A 12,814-nucleotide genomic window follows, 5' to 3' on the forward strand; every position below is an offset into this window, starting at 1 on the left:
ATCTTCCATTTCATGGAATATACAAACTTTTGTCATAAAATAAGCTCCAAGGTTGCTGCATGATTGTGGCAGTGTGGGGATATGGCATTTTAAAAATGGGGGTAGCAAGTGAATTAGGTGAGATGTTTGATAGTGCAGGTTTTAGATACCTGCCACAAAGTTGGTGGCTTTGAGCGTTCCCATTTTCCTTTCCACAGTGTGAATGCTCAAGCAGCTATGTCATGGGTTGATTGAAGGAGGTAGCTGTTTCTTCATAGTGAGATTATTTTTCAAACAGATTAACTGCCTGGACTGGTTGATCATATGCAAGACTGAAGGGAAGGGTCAGGAATGTTCCAAACACCCTGGTTCTAAATCAGATTAAACTGATACAGAATTGTACAGTTATACCTTATTGCAAGATCGAGGAGTTCAGTGTTCCTGCCTTCCCAGGCTGTGCTATTCAACACAGAGTAATATTTCTCAGAGGCTTATCAGGCTGCATCAGTGGAGTGATCCTCTGTGATGTAAGAAAACGTTCTTGTTCTGATGGGATTTCCTATCAAACAGCTGGAGAGCCCTGCAGAGTGTGTTACTGTCTTTTAGAGGTAGGTCTGTTGTGCTCTCTCCTTCCTTGCTCCCCTTCCATGTGTGTGTACAACAGACTAAGGCACATGTACAGTGTCCACAAGCACAGCAGCACCAGCCACCAACACTCTGATAATGTGTTAACCCCAAAGGTGACAAGTTCACAGTCTTGTTCACCTAGCAGCATTTTACGTCTCGTGATACTGTGAATGTTGATCCCAGTGATGATTTCAGATCCATTGATCACAGGCAGCAGATTAAATTAGAGGCACTTACCATAATTTTCAGGATCAGGCTCAGTCTTTTGAAATCTAAGGCAAAAAAGAATTGGTTGAAAGCTGCTTGGTGGCTTTTTATTATCTTTCTTGCTGCTGGGATTGTAGAAGATGAGATGAGTTTGAGTTTGTCCTCATGTTTGCCTCATTGAGGCAGAAGTTGTAGGCCAAGACTCCCTTGACCTACTGGTTTGTCAGGGATGTTGATGTGTGACATGCCCACTGGGACTCATATATATATTAGACCACCAAAGCAGGAAATAGTAAATTGTGTTTTTTTCCTAAATAGAAGCAACTCTCTTGACAACAGAAAAGATTCCATCAGACCTGTACACAAGGATCTTGATATTATATTTAGCCTTTAGGTCTTGATTTTTATGATCTTCTGAATTACTTCTTGATCCAAAGGCATTTAAACTATCAATTCCACTAAAGGGCAGTTTCCAGCTCTATGCTTCCTTCCATCTCCCCTACTCTGGAATATTCCAACTCAAAGTGGGACTGGCATTCTGTTTTCTCAGTTTTGTCATAGGTGTGAATACAACTGTTTGTCCAGCTCTCACTGGAAGTGCCTCTGTTTGTTCAGTGACCCTTTACACTTCTGCCATTCTGCTCTTTACTGTTGCACTTCCTTATTAATTTTCCTGATTTATTTTTGGCTAGAAAGCTGACAGGTACAAAGGACTTTACAGCTGGCTGACTCACCCTCATGTATGATCAAGCATTTTAAAGTCTCAGAAGCTGGATGCCTTCACTTCATCTGTAAGATGAACCAGGAGTGGGGCTTCCTGTACAGATACTTTGTAAGACTCCAATTCCATGGGCAGATCTTGCTGGTTCTGGAAGAGCAATGGCTCATTTCCTTCATCCATAGCCTTTCACTGCCTTTGCTTGTCAGATTGTTGTCGTTGTTTCTGACTTGCTAAAGTGAATGAAAACTAATATGAGGAAAAAAGTGTTTCTGTTTTCATGAATGAAAGCAACTCCAGGAGGTTTGCAGTATTACCTTTTGTGCAATAACAAAGGAACTGTCCTTGCTAATCAGAACATTTACTGTCCTCAGTGGCCCAGCTGTTCCCTGTGGCTTTGTTCAAAACCGTTTCCATGTCCAGTGCTGGGAGAGTTGTTGTGGTGTTTTATTTGTGCCTTCTTCCTGCAATGACACTGCACTTGACAGAGCTCTGGTGTTCTGGCCCATATGAGGGTCCTGGTTTGCACAGTCCCTTGTCATTGTGGAATACTAATGGAAGTCATGCCAAAGGAGAATGGACATTGAGAAAGTGCAGGCAGATGTGCCATCCACGTGTCCATTTGGTTTGTGTTTTCTCTACAGTATGAGTAATGCTTGAATTCTGTTTAAAAATTAAGAAACTTTAATTTTTTCCATCTCAGCTACACTTCTGAAATTAAAGATGTAATTTCTTTTGATCTTTAAGCTCTGCATTTACAGATTTTTGAGGTTATCTCTTAAAGTGGGAATTCCTCCTAGGTTTGACTTCTCTGTTTTTTCCTCTTTTTCCTTTTTTCCTCTCCACACAGGGAAGAAGATTCCTGAGTTTTTTGTTCAGCTGGAATATAAACTTCATTAGGATGATACATGGAACTGTTAAAAACCAATTACAGTTCTTTCCAAGGTATGCATCACACTTAGAGTACTTAATGATGGTTGAGAGCTCAGCTAAAATCTTGTTTGTCTCGCTGTAAAAACACACAGTGTATTGATAAATACTTCAGAACCCAGAAACCTTCAAATCTGCTGACTATAACTGCCATATGGTTTCAGCAACTTCATTTAATAGTTCTCTGACCTGCCTAGGTGCACAGTTATAGGTATTGTAAAATGCTTCTTTGGCATTAGCTAAAGCAAATGACTGATAGAAATTGGACTGGGTTACTTGCAGTGCTTGTGTGAGCATCCCAGGCCCATTTCTTCTTTTGTAGGAGGTTTCTGGTTTTTTCCTCTGAGCAAACTCTGACTTAACTTGGTAGGATTCTGGATACAGATGTTCTCATATGAAGTGACTTTCAGGATCAGTCATAGCCTGAGAACTTAACTGATGAATGAAAAAAATGGATATTTTTTAATTATTCCATGAAATATTACAGAATTAACTATTCACATTAAAATCAGAGGCTTTCTAATGCTTTCAGTTAGCATAATATATACCTGTACATCTGTATAAAGAATTTGAGGCTTTCACTGTGAGATAAATGATAAAATATCTGTGCCAATGTTTTGACTCTCCCCCCATATGAGGTATTTCCTGTGTTATGTAATAGTGCTTGGCTTCATTAATTAACAGTTACTTTGTAATTAGCCATGTAGACTTGAAAAGGTGGTTTTGTCTCAATAACATTGATGCACGGAATTAAGAATACTATCAGTACTTCTAAAAAACTTTATGAATTGGACATGGATATGGTTAGGATGCTTACTTGAAAGTGTTTCCCATATGTTAATACAGATCCTTGGTGGAATACATTGCAGAAGTTTACTTCAGGTCCTGGAAGAAGGTATCAGGAGAATTCATAGAGGTAACACTGTGCTTGAAATTTCATTTGGATCATTTTGAATTTCAAGGTGGGGAACAGACATGACTTTTCAACCTCATGAATGTTCCTAAACAAACCTTAAGGAATTATTTCCCCAAGGAAAAGGCATCTTCAGCATTGTCAAAGAGTAACAGCTTGTCATGCTTAGAATATTTGCCCACTGTGATCAGCTTGGCTGCATTTAAACACCTGTAGTTCTGCAGCTGAAGTATTGTTTACACAACTATGCACATACACTGTGTTTTTCATAGACACACTAGTTATCTGAGTTATGGAAGCTTTTATTCAGTATGTGCAAGTCTATGTAGTTGATAGCTCAAGTATTTATCTAGTTTTTGTGGATTTCCATGGAGATGATCAAAAGCATATTTACAGCATCACAACAATTCCAGAGCAAAATTTCAGATACCAAAAAAACTTCTTCCTTACTGTGTGGGGGTGCTTTTAGGTTCTGAGAATTGGATTAGCTGTATATTCTGAAATTTTGAAAATCAGTTTAGGAAGACAGGCCTGCAGCATGGAAAAATTTGGGCCAAGCAGAAGCCAAGTAAGAAATAACGTCAAAGACTATTTTCATTTGCTTGTTTTAGAGAATAATATAGTTGCTGCACACCCACAGTACTTATTACTGTTTTATTGTGTTAACAGTAGCTTGTATGTGTTCTTACTATAGGAACTAGAACATAACTGCATCCAGGATTTCATGCATCATGGAATTCATCTTCCCAGAAGTTCTTCTGTTCATTCTAAAGTTAGAGAGGTAAGTTCCTGTCAAGCAGAGCAGTGCTCACGTGGTGCCAAGGCTTTCTCTTCCCCACTGTTTCCCTAGGGAAGTAGGCTGGGGATGAGGAAGAAGTTGGGAGGGTCACAGCTGAGACAGCTGATCCAAATTGACCAAAAGGATATTACATCCCACATAACCATCATGCTGAGCAATAAAAACAGGAAAAGTGGATTTTGGGGAGGTAGTGCTTGCTTGGAGACTGGCTGAGTATTGATCTGCTTGTGGGAGGTGGTGAGTGATTGCATTTGCATCATTTTTTGGGAATTTTTCTGATCCTCTTTCCTTCATTTATTAAACTGCTTTGTCTTGACCCATGACCTTCTTGCTTTTCTCTCCCAGTTCTCTTCCCACCCCACAGGGCAGGGAGTGAGTGAGTGAATGGCTGTGAGTGGTATATGCAATATGTATCTTGACAAACCAGCATATATTACTATATCAGCTCTTTGAGTTGGTTTGGTTTTTTTGGGGGGTTGTTCTGTTTTGTTTTCTCATATCTGTAGGGTTTCCTTGTCCTGTGATTCCTGATGGATGGAATACACTTTTGACAGGGCATTTCATGTGTTTCAGGCTCAGAAGCTTCCGATCTTGAAAGAGGACAGTGAATAAGTCTGTCTTTGGGTTGCAGGGAGAGTGAGTCTCAGAGTAAATTTGAATGATGTTTTCTTTTTCCATAGGCAGGAATTTGATTTAAAACAGTCCTTTAGAATCCAGAAGTTCCTGTAGCAGCAGAAAGAGTAACTAACCAGAGTCACTCCCTTGAGCAAAGTTTGGGCTACCTCTTGTTGGAAGAGAAGTGAAGGAGGAGAGAGCAACACAGATAACTCTCCCTTCTGAATTCAGAGTTCTGGCTGTAACACAAATGTCTGTCTTGCAAATGTTCGATGCTCACTTGTTCTGATGAAATCTATTACAAGGCAGTATTGATTTGCCATTAGTCCTGGGTTACATCCCTTAGTATCATGTAGAAACAAGAGCTATATAGTTTCTTATAAATTGTAACATGTCTTTACTCCAGTGTGTTCAAAACCTAGAGAAAAGCTGTTCTTTCCCCAGAGTGTCCTTTCTGTGGATGTTATTCCCAGGCTTCTCCATAGTTGTGAATACTTGAGCTACTGACCACTAGAGGGTCAACTTCTTTTCAAACTGACCAGTGTTTTGGGTGGAAGAATTACTTCATATCAAGTTACTTGATGTTCTTTCTCATATTCTGCTCTGTCTTCCACTTTCTTTTTCTTTTCTGCGTAATTTAGATACAAAAATAAGAGGATCTTTAGCCAACTAGGCACAGTTTTGAGTCCCAAGGAGTGCTGATACTTGGTTTTCATCAATGCACTAAAAATGTGTTACCTTTGTAGATTTGTATTTGGATAACTCCACTTACTAAGTAATGTTCCTTTGTTCTTAAAAGAGAAAAGGCTTATTTATCTGTAGTTGATAATGTCATGGTTTCAAAGTGTTTCTGACAGTTACTTTAAAAACACTTTTTTGCTGTAACAAAATATGAGTTGTTTTCGTGAAACTCTCTAGCCACTGCTTTTTCTTATTTGTAGATCTATAAAGTTATAAAATTTGATATTTATTAGTCTATTTAGTTTTATTATTTTTGAGACTTTATTAAAATATAGGGTCAATTAATATGTCTAATTTTATCGTTTTCCATATTATGAAAACTCTTCAGTCTTACATAAATTTTGAAATGAGACAACTCCTTATCACTTCTTGAATGTAAAAAATAGTGTTAAAATGGATTTGGGGACTGGTTTGTTTGTTTGTTTTTCTTTAGATGCTGAGTTATTTTCATAAACAAAGTAGAGTTCGTCAAGGAGTGGAAGAAATGCTCTATAGATTGTATCAGCCTATCCTTTGGAGAGCACTGAAGGTAATTATCTTTTTCAGAAAATAGGACTGTTTTTCTCCAACTGCTCAATTTTGGGTCCCTCCCTCATCTTCTGTTTTTATTAGTTGCTTTTAAAATGAAATGGCTACAAAAAACAGGATCAGTGTTTAACATCTCGGATGTAGCTGAGTAACTTTGCAAGTTGTAATTAGGCAGAGTATGCACAACAATATTCTCATTTGTTCATGTGGTTTACTTCTATAATTCAGTTTTGTTCACAGGTACCTAGAGTGCTTTCCAGAATTACATCTTCTCAATTTGGAAATGTTGTGTAATGTTGTATTCTGTTTTCCAAGTTCTTTAGGGAATTATCAGTGCTCTATTATCAAAGCCAAAAATGTTCAGAGGAGCATTCCTTCTCACCTTCTGATTACTTACCAGCCTTAGAATACAACTCAATGAATTTATCAGGGTATTATTTTAGAAAAACTTTTATTCCAGTTTGATGGTATGTACAGACATTCATGCCATGGATATGCTTTTAATCACGTGTTCAGAATGAAATTTATTCTACTTTTACAGTGTGTGTGTGTCTTTATTGCATGCACAGACTAAAAGGGACCTACTGCAGTTTGCCCACTCAGTTCCACTCTGTGATTAAGATGAGCCAAGCCTCCTTCTTTGTGAACAGCTTTTATTTTGTCTGAGGTTATGAAATCCCTGATTGTGAGAGCACACACATACCATTTGTTACAGCCCAGTCAAGTGCTGTTAAACATCTACACTTTCATTTGCTGGTTGGTCATACAGCATCTTCTGTAGCCATGGGAGAAGTGTTTGAAATTCTTAAAGTTGAAAGTATTTAATAAAAAGTTGATGAAAATGGATTTTATGAGGTCCAGGAAGGAGTTGAGAGTTTCTAAAGAACCTTGTGATAGAGGTGGGAAGATGAACAGATTCATTGCTAGCCCAGTATCTTGGTTGGTCTTACATTAATGGTTGGATTCCATCCTTTTAGAATTAATATAAACAAGGAACCTTCTGGATGAAACATGTATGTTCCTAGTGCAAGAGAATAATAGCTACAAAGTATGGCTTCCTTAATTTCTACTTTTTTTGTCCCTAAAAAGAATAGAGGGTTTAAATGATCTTGGATAGGATGGTAAAATTCTTGACTAATGTCTCAGAACCAGTTTCAGAGTAGTTAGCCATTCTCAGGGGAGTTGCTACCTGGAAATGGAGGTTAGTGGTCACTTTCCAAAGCCCAGAACTCAAATATAAGATTGCAGTATTTTGGAGGAACATTCTGTCAAACCTTACTAAATCTACATAGATTTATTTGGACAAATGTAGCAGAAAGGTATGTCTTGAGGGGGAAGAAAGGTTAATTATTGATTTGCAACAAGACAGTGGGAGAATTTCACTGATTCCAGAAGTGGTTGAAATTTTTAACAGCTGCTATTCCTAATTTTCACATCACTAATGGTTCCATTGCTAGAACAAATCTTACAGTACTGCTGGAGTGTTTGGTGTTTTGAAGTAACTGTTGCTGTGACTCAGAATCAGCAGTAGTTTAAGATACAGAACTGAGAAGGGAAGCTTATAATTGTCCTTACTGAATCCTTATGGATTCTACTGCAAAGCTTGAAATGTCAGCTTAATTTTAGGTAACCAGTTTGATACTCCTATTTTAGCCAAGTCCCTAATTTAATACAGTGCAGAACAAATCTTGTTCTAGAACACTGGTTACGAAACAAAGGACATGCTGCACCTCCTTCTTGCAGAAAGCAAAAATACTTCAGCTGTAAGAATATAACAAATTCCAGAACTGTTTGTGTTGAAACTACTTGATTTCATCTCTGCAATCTTTAAACTGAGAGTGTACATTTGTAATGCAGAGTTCTCTGTTTCTTCCTAAATGGCTTGTTTTGCAAATACTTAGTTCACACAAGCTTCTGTTGGGGCTCCTACCTACACTTATTTTTATAAGCCTTTATGCAACTTGAAGTTTTTCTAAGCCCATATGTAACTTCTTCATATTTTTCATGTCTTTATTATGAAAAGTAGGTGTCATGCAAACATAACAGAGATAGTTGTGCAGTAATTGGTTATTAGTATAAGAAACTATATGGATATAAAAATATGGATATTTAGTGTGAGATAAGTAGTGATTAAGCTATTTCTTATCAAGCTCAAAAAGTCAAGAACCACTCCTCCAGGAATTCAAGCTGTTGAAGGAAGTGAGTCTTTTAAAGTGGTGTATTTGGTTGTATTTTTTTTTTTTTTAACATCCCACATTTTTAAACTAAGATGTACTGGGGAAACGGTGCTTTGAATAATTGGAAGTGAATTTTAGGATCTGTAAGACCAGATGAAATTTAAAAGAAAGCTCTGAAAATTAAATGAAGGAAAAAGTTAAAATATTGTTCAAAAAGGTTCCGAAAGTTCCTCAGAATAGTGCAAGCATAAAGATAAAGAAATATTAGTCATTTAAATAACTGCAGGCTGTTGCATGGAAAAGCCATTGTGGTTTAAAACAGGATATGAATTTAAAGTCTTAGGTTCTACCTCTGTGAAGACATTTACTCTTCTACAAGCTTGAATATGCAAATACATTTGGGATAAACTCCAATTAATTAAAGGCAGGAATTTGAACTGTGGATACACAGTTCAGAATTAAAGTGAGCTTAATGGAATTCAGTGGAATGCACTTAGAAAGTTTATGGAAATTAACTTTCTGGAATGACCAAGGTAGATAAGGTCTAGGTTATTGCACAAAAACACATTTGAATTAATTTTCACATGCAATATTAGTGCAGAAGAGCTATTTCACCCTGAATTCACATATTAGCTTCTTATATGTTAATTCTTAAATATAGACAAGCTCAAAGTTAAAGGATTTTCTACAGCTTTATAGGATAGAATTAAGAATTATGATCTTTCCACCTTTAAAGTGTTTGCATTATCCATGATAAATAAAGTCCCTAGCTAAAGAATGCATGTATGTGGCTTTTTTGCCTTTGTAGGATTCAATTTAGAGTTGCTATTAATTTTGTTGACTAGAAGAATTCAGAATGTTCCAGTTCTACCCAGAGATGTGATCCACCATATCAGGATTGGTCCAGGAGAGAAATACAAAATAGATTGCAAATGAAATAATTGTTACTCGTTTCTTTTGTGTCTTTCTGGTTTTATTTGTCATTAATTTATTTAAGTCTAAATATTACAGGGTTATCATCATGTTTCTTTTCCCTGCCTTTGATCTGAACTTTCCTTATGACAAGGGAAGAAGAAAATTGGATTATTAGAATGTTCAGGACGTTCCCTGAGCTGTCTCTTGTCTTGCTGTTAGAATTAAGCCTACTTTGCTTGTTTTATTACACTATATATATAGTCTCATACATATTTCTTTTTTTTTAAATTTAGACCCAAAATCTGAACAAATTTCTTCCTTCCCTCTTTCCAAGAGAAGTTGGCAGAGGCTCTTAATCATTGCACTGCTATCTCTGATAAATAAAATGTAGTTTGATGGTTAGATTTCAGGTTTCTCCCTGAGATACCTTGTATTTCATCATCATTTCATTGCCTGCTCTTTTTCTGTCCTTAAGAGTCCACAAGTTCAGTTATCTTTCACTGAATGAGTGTCTAAATATTCACCTTTTTCATTTTTCTTTGCATTTGGGACTCTACAACCAGTAAAATGTATGTTGGAATACACTAAAAACTGTTACAAATGGGATAATGTCTGAGGGTTGTGAGGCTTGCCATAGATTTTTGATTTTTGATGAGCTGCCTGGGGCTCAGAACATTCCTTCTGTGCACAGATGCAGAAATGAATAATATGTTTATGCTGGATAAATTGCTCTCCAGGTTTTCTGATGCTTGGTTACTAAATACTGTTTTCTAGAAGAAATAGGCTTGAGCTTTTCAATTAAATCACCTGTCTCTTGACAGGCAAGGTAATTAATTCTGTAATTTAATCTGCTTGAATTCAAGATTCTTTTGCCCTGAAGAGGAGCTTTAAGGCAACCAAGAGAAATCCCAATTGCTTTTAATTTATTCAGCATTACAGAAAGCAGAAGGGCTCTGACTATGACTCTTCAGGGTCACTGAAGTTGATATTCTTTGAAAGCTAATTGTAACAATAACTCAGGTGTTACCGAACGGGTGCAAGTGTGAAGTAACACATTAAAACTCATATGTGATCATAAGTTCTCCCATGCATTTATAAATTCTTCTCTTCCATCTACTTAATTAAAACCACTAACTTGCTAAAAGTGTTGGGAGAGCAGTATTTGACAGGATATGCCTCTGGATATTAACAGTCTGTCCTTATTGAAACAATATTTTTTCCTGCATTGTAACAGGCCAGAAACTCAGAAGTTCGAGCAAACGCAGCATTTTTGTTTGTTGATGCTTTTCCTCTTCGTGATCCCAGTTTTGATGCTGAAGAGATGGACAATGAAATTCAGAAACAGTTTGAAGAGCTTTTTGTAAGTTTTAATGAAACTAAAATGTTAAAAGTTAAACTTTCATCGAAGCTAACTCAAAAATAAGTTCTTGATGCAATTAAAACTTATGGAACTTCTGGATAGTATTTGGAGGGAAATACAGGTCTTTGTTGCAGAAAATGCAAAAATAAACTAATATTTTAAATTTCCATAGTATGTTCATAGCAGATGGCACACACCATTTTCAAGTCTGAAAAGGAAATATTAGGGTTTGTTATTCATTAATCTTTAAATAAGAGATGCTTTTGAAAGACTAGACCTAGGATTGGTAAAGAGAGCTTTACAGTTAATATGGAAACGTTCAATGAAAGATGAATATTTCATTTCTAAATGCTTCTGAAATTAAGTATAATAGAGATAAGAACCTAAAAAATGCCTTACCAGTCTAGATGGGTGAGAATGGGTGTAGTATTTTCATTAAGAAAATATTTTAGGAATCCTGAGTAAACATCTGATAATTGAATGGATTTCAAAGTTTTTATGTTGCTGCATAGGAGCAGTGATCAGTGTAAACTCATATTAGTAAAAGTCTAAATATTCTTAATTAAATCACAAATATAAGACTTAATATGATTTAATAAAAAAAATAAATTTCAAAAGTCCAATTTTAAAAGTTGACCAATAGGTGTTTTAATTTTGCATTAGATTTAAGTTGCTTAGTTTGCTTTGTAATAAAATGCCTTGAAGGACTAATAATATTACAGTTCTTTTATTGTCTGACAATTTGCATAATGACTGAAAGGCAGTGGAATGCTTTTTGTTTATGATAGGTTCGTGTCAAACAGCAATATGGTCACAATAATGCATATACTCACATTATTCTGTTTGTTTTAGAGTCTCTTAGAAGATCCTCATCCAGTTGTCCGCTCTACAGGGATCCTTGGAGTTACTCAGATAACATCCAGATACTGGGAGATGATTCCTTCAATAATTGTTGCTGATCTTTTAAAAAAGATAACTGGGGAGCTGGCATGTGATGTATCATCTGCTGATGTTCGATGCTCTGTATTTAAAGTGAGGAACTTTTCTAAATTAAAAATAGTTTTGGTCATTTTTATATTTTACTTGATCTACAGGTTTCTAGTATCATTTAAGGCAAGGAATAACTCGTCCTGCAAAATAACTTAGGCAATAAAATTCTTAAAACCTGGAAGTTTTACGTGCTTTATAAAAGCCACGCATTTGGAATACACAAATGCCTTTTAAAATAGGAACTGATGGGCTTTCTGACTCTCAGCTACTTTGAATTTCCAGTCTTACAGACATTGTTTGGACCTGATAATTCAGTTATTTTAGCTATTAGAAATGATGCTTAGACTTGACAACATCTGCAGGCAGGTTCCAGGATGTCTCCAAGTCTCTGGTCTTAGCATGTCCCAAGACATGCACAGTTAGGATTTTGTATCCCACTTCGTGTTTCTGAGCTTTGGATGGATATAATTCCACACTGTTTCTCTGGTAATGCCTCCTCCTGTGCATTGCTCAGTAGGTTAGAATTAGTTCATCTACATTTTTCTGACATATGATAAATAACTGAAAACTTGGACAGAAAAATGAACTCCCTGAGCAGTATTTTCACTTGAAGGTTTTGTGTCTGTATCAGTTCAGCCTTAAACTGGAGCAATCTTCATGCTAATCCTCACTTGCTCCTCTACAGCCACATGGGGGGGCTATACTGGACAGGCAGAGTGCTGATTTAAAAATAAATTGGAGAAATAGTATGTATTTTTAATTTGAAATCAGCACAGTTTAGGGAGCTGGTATCTCTACCACAAAAAGCACTTGACAGTGTGCTCTCAGGTAGAAGGCAAGACCGTGGCCCCAGTGAAAATCTAAAGCTCCTTCAGCTGAAATGAGTTCACTGAACAGTTCACTGGAAATTTAAAATAACAAAATCAATTTTTGCTAAAGAATAGTACGAGAAAAATATGCAAGTGCAGTATCTGTCCCTGCTTCATTTTACCTTAGAAGTGTCATGGTCCAATTCAGCAATTTTTGCCTAGATATTTTTTCAAGCCTACTTTTTCTGGTTTTGTTTTTTTTATTTTAGTGCCTACCAGTAATTTTGGACAACAACCTCAGCCATCCATTACTGGAGCAGCTCCTGCCAGTGACCAAACACAGCCTTCGTGACAACTCGGAGAAAGTGCGAGTGGCTTACGTCGACATGCTGCTGAAAATTAAGGCCACCAAGGCTGCTAAGGTAGGATAGGTGATGCTTGATAAGTAGCAAGGAGATAAAATCAAGGCATTTATTTAAAACAAAAAAGAAGTACATTTTGAGACT

General features: G+C 36.6%; 1 protein-coding gene across 4 annotated transcripts in view; it reads left to right on the forward strand.

The window, feature by feature from the left end:
- Positions 1-12,814, forward strand: part of NCAPG2 (non-SMC condensin II complex subunit G2) — a 42,523-nt gene that overhangs the window by 7,564 nt on the left and 22,145 nt on the right. For all 4 annotated transcript variants that reach the window (XR_007908638.1, XM_051812859.1, XM_051812858.1 and 1 more), the window contains exons 7-13: positions 2,382-2,476; positions 3,308-3,377; positions 4,069-4,155; positions 5,963-6,058; positions 10,384-10,509; positions 11,362-11,541; positions 12,578-12,730. Coding sequence is in view for 3 of the 4 variants with exons in the window: in XM_051812859.1 (XP_051668819.1) it covers positions 2,382-2,476; positions 3,308-3,377; positions 4,069-4,155; positions 5,963-6,058; positions 10,384-10,509; positions 11,362-11,541; positions 12,578-12,730 (807 nt within the window). In the remaining variant the exon portion in view is untranslated. The remainder of the gene's footprint in view (positions 1-2,381; positions 2,477-3,307; positions 3,378-4,068; positions 4,156-5,962; positions 6,059-10,383; positions 10,510-11,361; positions 11,542-12,577; positions 12,731-12,814) is intronic.

This window comes from Manacus candei, unplaced genomic scaffold, assembly GCF_025592945.1.
Source record: "Manacus candei isolate 608988 ecotype Guabito, Panama unplaced genomic scaffold, ASM2559294v1 h1tg000089l, whole genome shotgun sequence".
Taxonomy (NCBI): Eukaryota; Metazoa; Chordata; class Aves; order Passeriformes; family Pipridae; genus Manacus; species Manacus candei.